Source organism: Microplitis demolitor, chromosome 5 (genome assembly GCF_026212275.2).
Source record: "Microplitis demolitor isolate Queensland-Clemson2020A chromosome 5, iyMicDemo2.1a, whole genome shotgun sequence".
Lineage (NCBI taxonomy): Eukaryota > Metazoa > Arthropoda > Insecta > Hymenoptera > Braconidae > Microplitis > Microplitis demolitor.
The window spans coordinates 19,825,188-19,841,282 of NC_068549.1; the positions used below are offsets into that span (position 1 = coordinate 19,825,188).

Here is a 16,095-nt window from a genome sequence, read left to right on the forward strand (position 1 = left end):
TATTATATTAAATAACATTATTTATAACAATTATGACATTCTGAAAATTATATCTTCACACAAAATTTATTAATTGATTAGGTATCACTGCGGTTGATGTTTAAAATTAAATAATTTAATTAATTATGATTTTACAATTCATTATTTTCATAATTATTAAAAATAAATGAATTTATTTTTTTATTTTAAAGAAAAGTCAAATGAGGCTGACTGCTGATATTGCAGTGATAGTTTTTATGGGAATATTTTATATATTGGTACAATATAAAAGTAACTCAAGTGATTTTCTATTGTCATAACAGTATGAAAATTTTATTAATTATTTTTAAAAAATTAGAGTATTAATTGAAAAATAGCCAACGTGATTACAATTTCGTCGATAAATAAATTTTTAAAAAATTACTTACAGTTGTTATCAATTAGGGATTAAACGAAATTCGGTAAGAAAATTTAAGCCTAGAAAATTTGTGTTTTTCCTGTCTTATGTCAGTTTCAAAATCGTTTAGATAACTTATTTTACCACTATTTGTAATTTACTTTTTGTCGTCACTCGTGTCAACTCTTTTAAGTAGATAGTTTTCGGTGACATAAACTTTTGAGGGTTTTGTCAACATGTTGGTGTCTTATTAAATGTCAAAAAGCAGCCGAAAAACTTATGTCTTAGATGTCACAAAGGCAAGTGTGCTACTTGGGTAAAAATAAACCCGGTTTGAAAAACTGGTCTTGAGATTTATTTATTTGTGATCGGAAAAAAGATGGGTGTGAATGTAACAGACATGAGACAATTTTTAAATTTAAAATAAATGAATTAATTAATTAAAAAAATGAAATTTTAAAAAATGCGCGTAAAGATCTTGAATTTGTCTAGATATGAATTTATTTTATTTTTATTCCACTCATATTTTATTTATTTATAAATTTTTAAAACTGACACTAGTCACTTAGATAATGATCCTGAAGTTAGCAGCCAGTTAAAAATTTTCGGAATTTTTTTTCAATAAATCAATTACGAAAATTAAAAAAAATAAAAAAATGCACATGTAGAAAATAAAAAAAACTACAGGTGCAATTTTTAAAAATATTTTTTTTTCTAAATTTTTCGTTTTTAAAAAACTTCAAAAACTATTAGACGTCAATTATGATTTTTAAGTTAGAAGGAAATTAAAAGTTTTCAAATTTTTTTTAACAAATCAAATACAAAAAAATAAAAAATATGCACATGTAGAAAATAAAAAAAAACTACAGGTGCAATTTTTAAAAATATTTTTTTTTTTTATAATTTTCGCTTCGAAAAAAAATCCAAAAATTATTAGACGTCAGCTAATTTCAGAATTATTTTAAATTACACTCAGAAAAAAATCGTTTTTAAAAAACAAAAAAAATTGAAAAGAAAATACAACTAGCGCCATCACTCGCCACATCATACTTACATTAGACATCGAAATGACAATACTCATTTTCTCATTAACTGCAATCGTGGTTATATTGTTATATTTTTATTCAAACAAACTATGTCACAAATTTTTAAAATTAAAAATATTAAATAACATTTGAATTCTTATGAGTTTTCTCGATAATTATTTTACTGTTGACGTATAATTTAAATAGTAAAAATAATTACAATGAGTGATAACTTAGGTTATTGTTTGAGTTTGTTAGGAGAAAATGACATAAAAATCCAACAAAGTGCATTAAAAATTTTATGTGAACTCTGTGATAATATTTTAAAGTATCCTGAAGAACATAAGTATCGTAAAATTCGAATTGCTAATCCTTCAATAACTGATAAATTATTACCAGCATCCGGTGCTATTGAATGTTTATTTGAACTAGGTTTCATAGAGGTAATTTATTTATTACTTCATATTCATTTTTATTTCACTATCACTAATATTTATTTGAATTTAGAATTTTTCATGCCAATGGAAATTTAATTTTTAAAATTAACTGTCATATTAAATGAAATGATAAAAAATTTAACTGTCACCAGATTAAATTAATCTTCATTTTTTTTATTTTTGTGATAGTTGATGACATGAATATTTCTATAAAATAAAAATTTTAAAAGTGACCTACATTTTTTAAAATTAACTTGAAGTTAATAAATTATGAGAGTTGATGCACCGAAAAGTTTATAAATTTAAAATTAATTAATTAAATTAATAAAATTTAAATAAATGCGCGGACTGATTTTATATTTATCTAAAGACGTATTTTTTTATTTTTTATTCTACTTACATTTTATTTATTCCATCAAACATTTAAAATTTTCCGCTTGTCAGTTATATTCACATGATACCGAAGTTAGGCGACGTCTAATATTTTTCGTATTTTTATTTGCAACAAATCAATTAAAAAAAGAAATATTGAAAAATTGCACTTGTAGTTTTTAAAATTTTCTACAAGTGCAATTTTTCAAAATTTTTTTTTTTTAATTGATTTGTTGCAAGTAAAAATCCAAAAATTATTAACTGTTAGCTCCAGGATAATTACATTCACACTCATGTAAGTATAGCAGATATGAGAAAATTTTTAAATTTTGAATGAATAAATAAACTTTTAAAAAATGCGCGTAATTATTTATCAATTTTCTAAATATGCATTTTTTAAATTTTTTATTTTACTTGAATTAAATATTTCAAAAAATTTCTTAGGCTAATTTAAAATTTTTCGCGCCAAAAAATACTTCTATTCTGTGTACATTTACATTGATAATAAATTATCTATAAATTGTATGAGAATAATCTTTAGATAAAAATTCAAATTTGTAATTTAAAAAAAAAAAAATTATGACGGCAAGTGGCAGACATTAAAAATTTTTTTTTTTCAAATGAACAGATGAAACGTAGGAAGAAAATTTTTTTAAAAATCCATGTCAAGAATTTTTTATTTTTTATGTGTTCATTTTCAATACAGCGGAAGCTCTCAAACTTTGACAAGAAGCTTTTGATTCTTGGAATCGGTTAGAGAATAGACGGCAATTGATAGACGATTTTCTCACTTTTTTGTAAGAAACGGGCTGGATTCAAAGTGAAGTAGTGCAAAAGTTTAAGAAGTTCCATTGTTACTTTTTTCTAATCACAAACTACTTGTTGAAAAAATATTTTAAATCGTCCATTGTCTGCTACTTTCAGTATCATAAAAGAAAAAAGCCAATTTGCAAATTGTATAAATTACAAATTCTTATTTCAAGAGATTTCAGGACATTGTAAATTTTTAATTTAAGAAGTGAGTGAATTCACAATGAATTTTAATTTATTTAAAGCCGTAAGATGGACTGTAGAGTCGTTAGGTCCACCTAGATGTTGGTGAATCATAGAACTGGGTTAGATGTATCCTTCCGCATCTGCTCTCATATTCCATGATGATTCAAGTAAGCACTGTAAAAAATCAGGAATGAATACGGATTTCGTTTCAACCCGAATTCACTCCATCACTTAGAGTTCCGGAGTTTAAAAAAAAATCACTTCGCATGGAGCGAATAGGGATTTCTTTTGGGCGGAGTGATTTCGGAGTGAAGCGGATTTTATTTAAATCCGCATTCACCGGTCCGGAGTTTTAATACTTAAATAAATTTATATTCAATAGAAACAGCTGTTAATTATAAACATAATTATTTAAATAAATAATTCGTTGAGATATTAATAATTAAACTTAAAATATTATCTTTTTAATTTATAAAATGTTTTAGTAACTCACTAAATTATAATTTCATATATATAATACATAGTGAAAATATTAAATTATTGAATAGCTGTAGTGACATAGTTTTTATGGGAATATTTTATATTTCGGTGCAATATGAAATGTTATCTCGTGGTATGGTTGATGTAAGTCATACGACAGTTTGTGACTCAGTGTAATCATATTTTTGCAAGTTTTATTATCAGCTGGTTATAATTTTTAAAAATAATTTCGCGTGAATATATGGAAAGGGAGCTCGTAATTATTTCCGTACTCAATATAAATGTCTAAATATCAAAGACCTAAGCTCACTATATTAGTAATTTTTTTTTAAAATTAATATTTTCCGAAACTCCTTCGGAGTGAACTTCCCTCCTAGAGAATTAAATAAATAAAAAATCCACTCGGCAGTTTTTTTAGTGTATTCTTCATACTTAAAGTGAGTAAATTTACACTAAATATAAATTGTTTTAACGTGCGTTTGTATGGCACATTATTGTACAGAAAATATATTTTTAGCGAGCAAATTTCCGAACGGATTAGGAATCGGTTTATTTATTTTACTGGAGATTTCAAACAATCGAGAGACTCACAATTAAATTAAACTATCGGAATAGAATATCTATCTATTATATTGGAGTTTTCAATAATCCGTTTAGCAGTGATCTAAATAAATAACTTGCTTGTGTAGAGTACACTGAGAAGACTAGTGTTTTTCGGCTTAGTTTTCAAAATATCGAATATTGATCTACCTTAAGATATCAGAAGAGTCAATTAAATTAAGAACCAGTTTATAAAAATAACCAAGTTGAGAGAATAAATTTCTTGGCTGTCAAGTTCCCAGATTTAATCTGAAAATTCAATCAATCTCCGTCCGTACCTAAGCTCTTGGAACTAAATATATATACAATATATTTGATAAATATAATAAAAGTTCACAGGTAGTTGGACAGATACTGAAATGAGACAATTATCGATTTGTTACGGTTCGTTCTATTAATTAAGACTTCTCTATTTTTAAGTTATGTGATTATTGGAATTTTCCGAGCTTGAAAAATTATTGGTGAATGAGTCGAAACATTGAAAATCAATAATTGTCAAGCTGTTATCTATCCAATTACTTGTTAGCTTTTATTATATTCATTAATTGTTAGATGTGAACAACATGTCGATATTTAATGAATTTACTTCGATAGATTCTTGCCTCTCTAATTGAAATTGTTTATAAGAAACCACTGTTCAACTCCTGAAAACATACAAAAGACATTGAATTTACAAAAAACATTTTTAACTCTTAACTTTTTTAGACTTCGTTACTAAAAAGTGCAACTCTAATTTTTTTTTTTTTCGTGGATCAAAAAATTCAGGAAAAGTTGGTTACTAATTTTTATAAACGTTTGCAATTATTGTTTTCAAAAGTTAATTATGAAATCTTTTGTTTCTTAAAAAAAACTGATTTTGAACTTTTTCTTAATATTTATCGACTCTTATGTCACTTTTTTCTCATTCAATTTCCGAAGTTTCGATTTCAGAATTTTTCTTATTCACAAAAGTTTTTAAAAAATTAATAGTCCATTTCTATTTTTTATGATATTTTTTGAAAGTTAAAAAATATTTTATATAAAATTTTTCACTGTGTCCATTTTGAAAAAAAACTATACAGGGAGTATTTAAAACAAACTTTTCATCATATTAGAGACATTAAATAATTAAATCTGTCTTTAGTACATGTAATGTTTCACGAAGTATTAATAATGTATATGGTAATAGTATCAAATTTTTAATATCATAAATTATTCCCTTTAAATATTAAAGCTATATACTTTATATAATCCTTTAGTGGCTGATTGTACTTTAATGAAACTTTAACAAACAGAAAGTTAAATCACTTAATGTCTCTTTATATATTATGTACATATATAGTAATCCGAATTATAGATTACAATTTAAGATATTGCTGTTTTCATTTTTTTTACAAAATGTTCAAGTTCAAAGTTCAGAAATTGCTTCACATTTGTTTCGAAAAGATTCCAAAGAAGTTCAAAATCTAGAACTAAAATTGAGATAAATTAGATCTTCAAATTTAACTTTTTTCTGCATCGAAAAAAAAAATATCTCTGTAAAAAGAATACCATTAGGTTGTACTTTAGCATCTAAAGTTTAAAAAATCAGCTGTCAATTTAGCAACAATTTATTTGCATAAGAATTAGATTGCTATATTATCCATACAATGTTTTGTTAAATCAACTATCTATATAGATACACGGATAAATTATTCTTGTTTGAAATGCTATGGTGTGATAGTAGAGCCGGACCATGTTCGCTTCCTTAGAATTCGAAACATACACACACAGCCTAATTCCATTCACTCGGACAGTTAAACTACAGAGGAACGGAAATTTCCTGCGAAATCCCGACTTATCGAATGGCTCTTCTCCTTTAACGACCAAACTACACATGCGCTTTTACACCTACACGAATGATGGACACATGAATTGTATTTTATGTGAATAACTTTTAAGTCAAATTTTTTGAAATGAATTTCACTCCGGGGAAAATGAATAAATAAACAGTCATCCGCTTCCCATTCACTCTAGATTCAATATGCGTTCACCCGAAAATGTTTTACGATATAAACGTTATCATTTTACTCGAAATTTGCCACATGAAGTTTGAAAGTAACGATATTTTTTACTATTACAATCCTAAAAGTTAGACTTGAAGTTCTAATCTGTATCTAGAAGTTCTACATGTCGAATTTTTTTAAATGATTTTTTTTTACTGGGATAGTACTCAGTAAATATGTTAATTTAGTAGAGTAACTACATTTTGTAATAAAAAAATTTCATAGCCTGAGTATATAAAAATCTTAAGTAGAAACGTTTAAAAATATTAAGTAAATAAAGTAAAAGTACTATTCGTGATCTTTTGCTCTCATAATCAGCCTATTATATATTCAAACAGATTTAAAATACTAAGATGTTTGCGAAAATATTATACTTACTAAAGTATCTTAAATGTACTTACAGTATTAAATATTTTCTTGTTTATTTATTTGTTTTCTCTAACTAATTATTAAGGAATTTTTTCAAAAGAGCTTAAATATAAAGACAAAAAAATGTGTACCTGAAAATCAGAACGTTTTCTGCGCAACGAAAATGAAAAAAAAATCGATCTGTCGGTTGACCCTGCGGGTCAGCCCCAGAACTTCCCGCTGTTTTCGAGCTCTTTGAGCTCGAAAAAATGTTGTGAATACATTTTCGAGCTCGAAAATACTATTGTATGCCTTTGTTTTCGGAAAAAAACGTTTTTTACCATTTTTTCTCAAACGATATCTCTCGAACGAATAAACCGATTGAGACGTTTAAAGTGGCAATTGACGCGTTTTATTGAGTTCCACAACTGATCAGATTCTGAAATTGATTTATCTAGTCGTTTTTCATAAATTTCGAAAATACTAAAAAAATTTTTTTTTTTAAATTCTTTCGACAATGGTTTTTCTTGAACGAATTAACCGATTTTGATGTTTGAGGTGGCATTCGGCGCGGCTTATGAAGCTTTAGGGCCCAGTTGATTTTGGAATCAATCCATCGAACACATTACAAGTTATCCAAAAAAAAAAAAAAACATTTTTGAAAAAAGTTTATTTTTGGAATATCTCTGAACAAGGCCTACCGATCAAGCTCATTTTTTCAGCTTTTAGATATTGACAAGCCGCGTCGAATGACACCTTAACAATCGAAATCAGTCCGTCCGTTCGAAAGTTATAAATATTTACATACGCACATACACTTGGATATTATCTTGAAATAAGTCAGAATAACATCCTAGAACCTCAAAATGTCAAGATCCGATGGAAATCCGATTTCGAAAATCGGACCGAAACCAATAACTTTCCGAATTTTTGAAAATTTGAAATTTTCTTAGCGGAAAGTTAAAAATTTATCGAATTCTAGTGTTTAAGGGCGACAAGGGATAGTTCTAGACGGAGGTGGTCTAAGATTTTCTGCTGACATACCAGCATCTATATCCGAAAAATTTAAGAAATCAAGTCATCTAGTAAATTTCATCCTTTGTAATTTTTTTTATTCGTTGCGCAAAAAATGCTTCGATCTGCAGGTATATGATAGCTCGGCTGCCCAATTCCAAAACACAGTAAGTGATAAATTTTTCAAAGTCGATTTTTTAGTATTTTTAGTTCCAATGGAGTTTTGTGAACATGATTCTATACATATTTCAAAAATTTTATTTTTGTCAGTTACTGTGTTTGGAAATTGGACAGCCGAGCTTTTCTAATAGTTTTAGAATTTTTTAAAATTATGATATTGAAAGTAACACACATCGAACAATTTTTTTCTCTTTAATTGCGATTTTCTTGTAAGTTTAAAAAAAATTATGAAACTATGCATAAAAATTAATTCTACCCAAAATTTGTGATTGTCAGACTATATAAAGACTATATAAAGATTAAACTATACGTTTAATCTATAGACTATCCAATATAAATGTTTGCAGCGTTGCCACAATTATTATATTCATCAGTGTGATTGCTTTAGTGTGCATCTGAATATTTAAAACTAACATGTTTTGAATACAGTCTCTCACAAAAATAAAATATTCTGGCATTGAGTATCTCTAACTTTTTGTAGTTACGATTACGCTATACTTTTGGTTACGAATGTCGCGAGTGAACTACCTTAAACGAATAGAATAATAAATTATAAATTTATTTAGATGACTACAAAGACTTTGGTGTACGAAAAATCTTAAAAGTTTATGTAATTATTGCATTAGCAATTCTTTTGTCATTGATATCACTCAGGAAGTTTGTAACGTTTAAGTAGTGAATAAATAAACACGATAAATATATAAAACAACAACCGCAATTATATAAAGAAAGAAGTAACAAAAAACAAAATAAATATTTATTGATCATATACAAAGAGATAAATTCTTAACGTTATTTAAGCTTCAATATCAATTTACATTTCACTGTCGATTTTCAGTAAACAAAATAAATCGCATTGCTATTAGATGAAATAAAAGAGTGCATTAGTTTTATACTTTTATGTTCAATATTCATGGCTGTCTACATATACCGGATGTATATATCGAAAGTACAGAGTGAAAACGAGAGTGAAAATAATGTTCTCTTTATTTTGTGGTTCATGTTGTTTACCAATAATTTACAGTCACTTACAATTTACTATCTATTGAAAAACTAAAATACTGTGACCGATCCATATCTCATTTATATATACAGAGAAAAAAATGATTTCTTGATGGAAAAAATTTTTTCGGGACGAGAAAAAAATTTCTTGTGCTAAATAATGTTTTCTAGTCCTGAAAAAAATTTTTTTTTTCATTTCATACTACAAAATATTTCTTGCGCGATGAAATACTTTTTTTCTGTGTGATCATACTGTAAAAAATAAGGAGTGAATTGGAAGTGATGATGGATTTTATTTAAATCTGCACTTACTCCGATTTGGAGTTTAAATTTAAAATTCACTCTGCAAATTTTTTTGGGTATGCATACAGAAAAAAAGTATTAATTGGTACAAAAAGTTTTTTCTCACCTTAAGAAAATTTTATTTTTCATTTTAAAGTTCAAAAAATATCTGGGGGCGCGTAAAAATTACATTAAATTATTTATTTACTAATTTAAAAATTAAGGAAGCGTGGAATCGCTGTTACGGAAGTAGTAATCCTTGAAATTGATTTTGAACTGATATCAAGTATGTAATCTTAGTCTAGCGAACTCACAGTATCGAATACGATTGATTAAAAGTTTTACAAGTAACATGAATAAAAGTTTTAAACGAATTTAAGAGAGGAGTTTTCAACCAATTGACCCGAGTATTTTGACCGATACGACCCCAATCAATGGTTGAAAGAGAAAATATTATTGAAAGGACAATTACTGATCTATAGACTAAAAAATTTTCGGAGTGAACGCGAATTAAATCTGAAGTGAATTCGAAGCGGTTGATTTTTTATTTATTTAAAATTGGCGCGAAATTTACTACGGGGAGTTTATTTTTAATATCGAAACTGGATTTAAATAAAATCCTTATTCACTCCGATTAACTCCCGTTTTTTTACGGTGTGTAGAACGTACCCGTGAAAAATGAATCATACATGGCCATGCATGCCCATATTTGACTCATATATGAAGCATATATGGCCATGCATGGACATACAAACTTTTTTAATACAGTCATGCATGACCATATACAATCATATAAGGCCATGTATGATTCATTTTTCACGGGTATATATATATAAGAATTTGAGCTAATTATTACAATTACTTATAAACAGGATGTTGTAGTGTAAAAAAAATAGGAAATTTTTTTTTTTATCTCTAACAGCATATTGATGATATTTTACTTTTTCGAAAATGATTATATTCTTTGAACCTTACGTAGAAGAGTTATACTTCGTTATAACTGTCGGTCGCATAGCCTAGTCATCAAACGGTCGGTCTCTCGTACGGAAGGTCCCGGGTTCGAATCCTACTGAAGCGGATGTGGTCATTAATAAGTCTAGAATTTTTTCTCTCAATTAAAAATTTCTATTTCGATTAAGAATTCAATTATTCGCGTATCTATTAATCTCTGCGTCACCAAAATAATAAAAAAAAAATTTAATTAAAATTTCTTTACATAGTCATATTAAGTCATATATGGCCTTATCAAGCTATGTATAGCCATATATGACCATGTCAGCCAATTTTCATACATTGCCATGTATGATTCATTTTTCACGGGTAGTCAATAGCAATGTTCGTAGATTACAAAAATATTAAATACATATTTTCTATTTTTTACCATAGAATTAATAAAAAGCAAAAAAAAAATACCGGCTCTGAAATGAAATATAAATACCAGTCAGTTTTTATTATTAATATTTTGTTGCAAATAACTTTTTTAATTAAAATTTTTGAGTTTGTCGATTTAGTTATAAATAAATAGGATTGAAATTTAAAATTAAACTCAAAATAAAAATATTGGTGATTCGAGCAACTTTTTTTCTCTACGATATTTATTATTATTATTAAAAAAAAAAAAAGTAATTAAAATGCTATTTGCACATACTTTTATATAATCGATATTCAATTAACATTTACAATATGCTAAATAATTTATAAGAGAATTTTGCTAAATTTATACAGGGATAAAAAATTCTTTGCAAGCATATGAATACAAATACCAGGCATAGTTTATCTATAAAATTTTTTTTAGTTTAAGATAAATATGCAATGCAAACTTTTGAATTTAAAATCAAAGTATTCACTTATATGGAGGAAAGACGGGCAAAATGAGGCCTACTGGGTAAAACGGACTACTTCAAAATTTGGTAAAATACTTTTTGCTTGTTTTTTATGACTCATATCATCATTTTTTTATAATTTTGTAAAAATTTTTACTATGGCAACAGGAAATTCGGTTTAATTATCATCACACTGTGAAAAATTTCCAACAAATTTTACTATGGGCCTACTGTAACACCGGACCATAAGAAAACTGGTACAAAATTTACAAGTATCCCATAGTAATCGGTATGCGCAGACGACATAATTGGGACCTATGCGCATGCGTTTACTATGGGACACTTGTAAATTTTGTATCAGTTTTCTTATGGTCCGGGGTTACAATGCACCCATAGTAAAATTTAATGGGAATTTTTCACAGTGCATATTTAAATGCACAGAAATCTATTATTTTTTTAGCGGTCCTATTTTCTCGGCTTTTCCACTACATTATTATTTTGCTTAAATTCTCGAACATGATCAAACTCCATCTTAGACCATCAATAGTAAATGGTAATTTACTTTGATGGTGAATAATCAAATCCAAAATTTTTGGCGTTCTTAAGGAATTACGATTCAAAAAAACATATATATATATATATATATATATATATATATATATATATATCATTTTATAAGTACAATAGTTATTATTACTCATAAATTTTTTATTATTTTTAATATCTCATCTTATTAAAGTAATTTTTTTTAAGCCACCAAACCCTTAAAGTGGTCACAGATGGTATTTTCTACCCTATTTATATATTTAAATTTATTAATTTACATTATTATACATCATAAATTTTTTTATAGCATTATTATATATCATCAATTAATTCAGTGAACCAAATTTTATTTAAATAATTTACAAGCTATGAAAACACAATTTAAATGTTGAATTACTGGTAATTTTTGCACAACTCCATTACGAAGCGAGACGTGTTCTACTAACGCTTACTCGGTCCCAGCTGATACTCACGTAAAAATTATATTTACACTAATTCAAATATATTGACTAGAACAAAATTCGTTTTATTGTTAGTATAATTTTCGTATCTATTATTATTATTGTTATTATTATCTATTCTATATTATTAAGAGAATAAGGAAAATTTTTTTCCCGACATATCTGTGTGATAGAATTAGTTAATGTTATTAAATTTGGTACCGTTAGAAAGATTTTGACTTGAATTTATGCCTTTTCATAATTTAAACTCTTTTTCATTATCAATCATTGATATAAATCGATTTATCTGTATCATTCGAATTACATTTAAATTACGCGAGAAAAAATACAATCGTTATTATTTTCTTTAAATAAATTAATATTATAATTATTCTGTCACTAAATATGACTGACTGTCACTGAATATATATTATAACTATATTATTTATATCACCTTACTTATTCCAAAATGACAAAGTTTTATATTTCCATTTGGTTTTAGGAAGCTTCTCAAAGCCAAAAAAGTGTGCTCAGAAAAAAAATGATTCATTGACACAAAAAATCTTTACTCGCCTAAAGAAAATTTTTACTTACCCTAAGAAATTTTTCGCATTGTGAATCATAACCAAAATGTTATTTAGAACTAGAAAAAATTTTTTGGTGCAAAAAATAATTTCTTCATCAAAATAATTTTTTCTCGCCCCAAGAAAATTTTTGCATTGAATTTATGATGTATAAAATTTATTGGTGCAAATTTATAAAATTAGTAGTAATATTTGGGCAGTCACGTAGTAACTGCAGGTTGCTCATTATTATTATTATTATTATTATTATTATTATTATTATTATTATTATTATTATTATTATTATTATTATTATTATTTTATTTTTTGAATAATCAAGTGAGTTGTGTACATTTGGATTTCCAAATTTTTTTTTCCTTCATATTCTGGTTTTTATAAATAATATCCAAATAAATAAAACAACAGATTCAAATTCGACAATAAAAAACACGTTTCATTGAAGTAACAACAAAAGTTTTTATATACAGCAGTGCAATAACAATAAACAATTGTATTAAATATCATTATTATATTGATCATTCAGAGTTATACCGCCTACTTGATAGAATAATAATAATAATAAACATAATTAATTTATGAAATAAACCCACCAAAATGACATTCTATATGGGTCCGTAACACCATTAACCCTCTTATAGACTTTAGCAATAAAAATAACAAAAAAAAACTAACACCCATCTCCGTGCTTTTATTTGTTTCATTCATATTATTTCCTTTTACACTTACATTTTTTTTTCCCAGCATGTAGTAAGTACTTTACTTCAGCTATCTGATAAAAGCAAAATTCATAAAATAAAAAAAAAGCATATGTATATATCCTTTATGTTATTAAATTTAATTTATAAAAATCCGCCACCAAAGATTTTTAAAAACGTATTCATACTTTATGAAAATCAAGCGCAATGTAAATAAAAAAAAAAGTAAAGTAAATTTTTAGTTTCCTTTGAATTTATATTCATTTAAGCTTTGAATAACTAACGCGGCATGATGGAAAATAAATTTATGAAAAGAAGAGCTTAACAATAAGGTTATTATTTATATAAATAAAAGTATGATATTCTTTGTTCATATTGATTTTTTATTATAAAATTATTATTTTGCTTTGGAAATTCTAATAAAAATAAGAGTTTTAAAATAAATAAATATATATATATATATATATATATATATATATATATATATATATATATATATATGTATTTATATATAAAGTATACTTTTACCATAAAGTATATAACAGCTTTGTAAATTTACCGACGTAATGTATTCAAATCCGTTGGATTTAAAATAAAGTCAAAAAAATGAATATTGAATAGTAATACTCTACTAAAACTTTATTACTTAGCTTTGTTAGTTTTTTTAAACATTGATATGGAATCATTTAAACTTGCTTTAAACTTGTGGCGGTGAAATTAATGATAAAGAAGCTTCAATTATTGATATTTTCAAATGTAACATTTATTAATTTTTTTTTTTAATATTCATCGGTTTTTTTTCTACTCAATATTTCTGAAATACAATCTACAGCAATTATAATGAAATTTTTCACGTCATTAACCATTTCCTATGAAGTATTGGCGAATTTATGCCGTTAATTTTTTATAGCATAGTCAGGAAAAATGGATTTTTGACCTGAGAATTTTTTCGCATTATAAATTGAAAACAAAAATTTCTCAGGAAGAGATTTTCGCGCCAATAAATTTTTTCTGGTTTTAAGGAGGTTCGACCGAAACTAGTGAGTCAAAATAGTGTTTGAATTTTTTGTTTGCTAAATTCTCCTGATAGTTATAAAAATTCATTATTTTAATTTATAATAACATAACGAATTCATAAATTAATATTTATTACTTATTTAATTGAAGAAAGTAATTAAATGACTTGGTTATTTTTGACTCATATAATTTAATAAAAAGATTTGGCAACAGCGCGTTCTAACTTCTTACACATCGATATTCAAATTAAAGCGGGAAAAATTTATTTCTAATCTAGTCTCTCTTATTAATGTATTTCTATCTTTGTTTTTTCTCTCAGCTGCTTCCGCGACGTTGCCAAACCTCAATAATATGTATCTCTGTCGATGAACGAGATTAAATAATAAAGTTTAACTTTAATTATTTAAATAATTACAACGGTAACACTATATTGTTAAAATCTTATCATATTCCAAAAATATTCAAGTTTATGGCATGTGTTTTTTTATTTCTTAAACTTGGGAGGTTAATAATGAAAACAATCGAACAAGTCATGACGGAAGCTTGTCCAACATAAAAGCCTGTCTATAAGAACTTTAAAAACGTCATTTTTGAATCTTTTTTTCTAAAAAACTAGACGGTGGACCATATTCAAATTTAGAGAATACATAGATAAAGTACTTCTTTACATGTATACTAAGTTTCAAATCTTAAAGTTGGAAATTCCTTTTTACATTAGATTCGGTCGAACCTCCTTAAGAAAATTATTGTCTTCCATTAATAGAAAGTGCGAAATATTTCTCGCGCCAAGAAATACTTTTTTTCTGTGTAGATATAAATTATTTTAATGTACTCAAAATGTGATAATTAAATATACGATAAAATGAAAGCTGTAATTACTGACAATTTGAAATGTAATATTCATTACTTTTTTAATATTTACTGATTTTTTTTTTACTCAACATTTTTTAAATACGAACCATATATCAATTATACCCAGATCGTTTACATTATTAACGATTCCCTATCAATTATTAACGAATGTATGTTAATTTTTTATAACATAGATATGAAATAATTAAAATTATCCAAAAATGTTATAATCAAATAAACCATGAAATAAAAGCTTCAATTATTGACATTTTAAAATGAAACATTTATTAATTATTTTTTTTAATATTCATCGTTTTATTTCCTACTTAAAATTCTGTAGCAATTACAATGGAATCGTTTTTATGGTTAACAATGCTCTATTAGGTATTGACGAATACATGACATTAATTTTTTACAGCATGTATATGAAATTATTTAAATCCACCGAAATCGTGTAAATTAAAAAAAAACGATAAAATAAAAGCTGTAATTATTGAAATTTTGAAATGTAATATTCATTACTTTTTTAATATTTACGGTTTTTTTTTCTACTCAACATTTCAGAAATACAATCCAGCAATTATGATGAAATTATTTACATCGTTAATGATTTCCCGTAAAGTATAAACGAATTCAATACGATTTCCGAAACATAATTGAAAACAACAAGTTTACAGTAATAATAATATTGTAATTAGTATTTTTAACTGAGGATATTTTACAGTAATGCTAAAATGTAATATAAACTATAAATCGATAGAAGTAATTTAAATATAAGTACTGCAGGTAACAGCAAAAAGTTTTGTCGGCAACAGTCTTTTCTTACGTTTATAAAATGAAAGCTTTGAGTTTTTCAACATTTGTAATGAATATGTACCTATATATATATATATATATTAAAACCATTACTTTTATTAAAAATATATTTAATATATATAATAGATAAATTTTTTTTAAACGCGTTATCTTATTTGATGCTTCAACCAAAGTAATAACTCATTT

General features: G+C 25.8%; 1 protein-coding gene across 5 annotated transcripts in view; it reads left to right on the forward strand.

Moving 5' to 3' along the window:
* LOC103579494 (peptide-N(4)-(N-acetyl-beta-glucosaminyl)asparagine amidase) overlaps window positions 1-16,095 on the forward strand; it is a 39,531-nt gene that overhangs the window by 16,954 nt on the left and 6,482 nt on the right. For 2 of the 5 annotated variants that reach the window (XM_008560905.3, XM_053739023.1), the window contains exon 1: window positions 1,454-1,844. The exons of 2 other annotated variants lie outside the window; for them this stretch is intronic. In XM_008560905.3, the coding sequence (XP_008559127.1) occupies window positions 1,623-1,844 (222 nt within the window). In that variant the 5' untranslated portion in view covers window positions 1,454-1,622. Of the gene's footprint in view, window positions 1-1,453; window positions 1,845-10,883; window positions 11,047-16,095 lie in introns of those variants that run through there. One more of the 5 variants, XM_053739026.1, reaches the window with a different exon arrangement.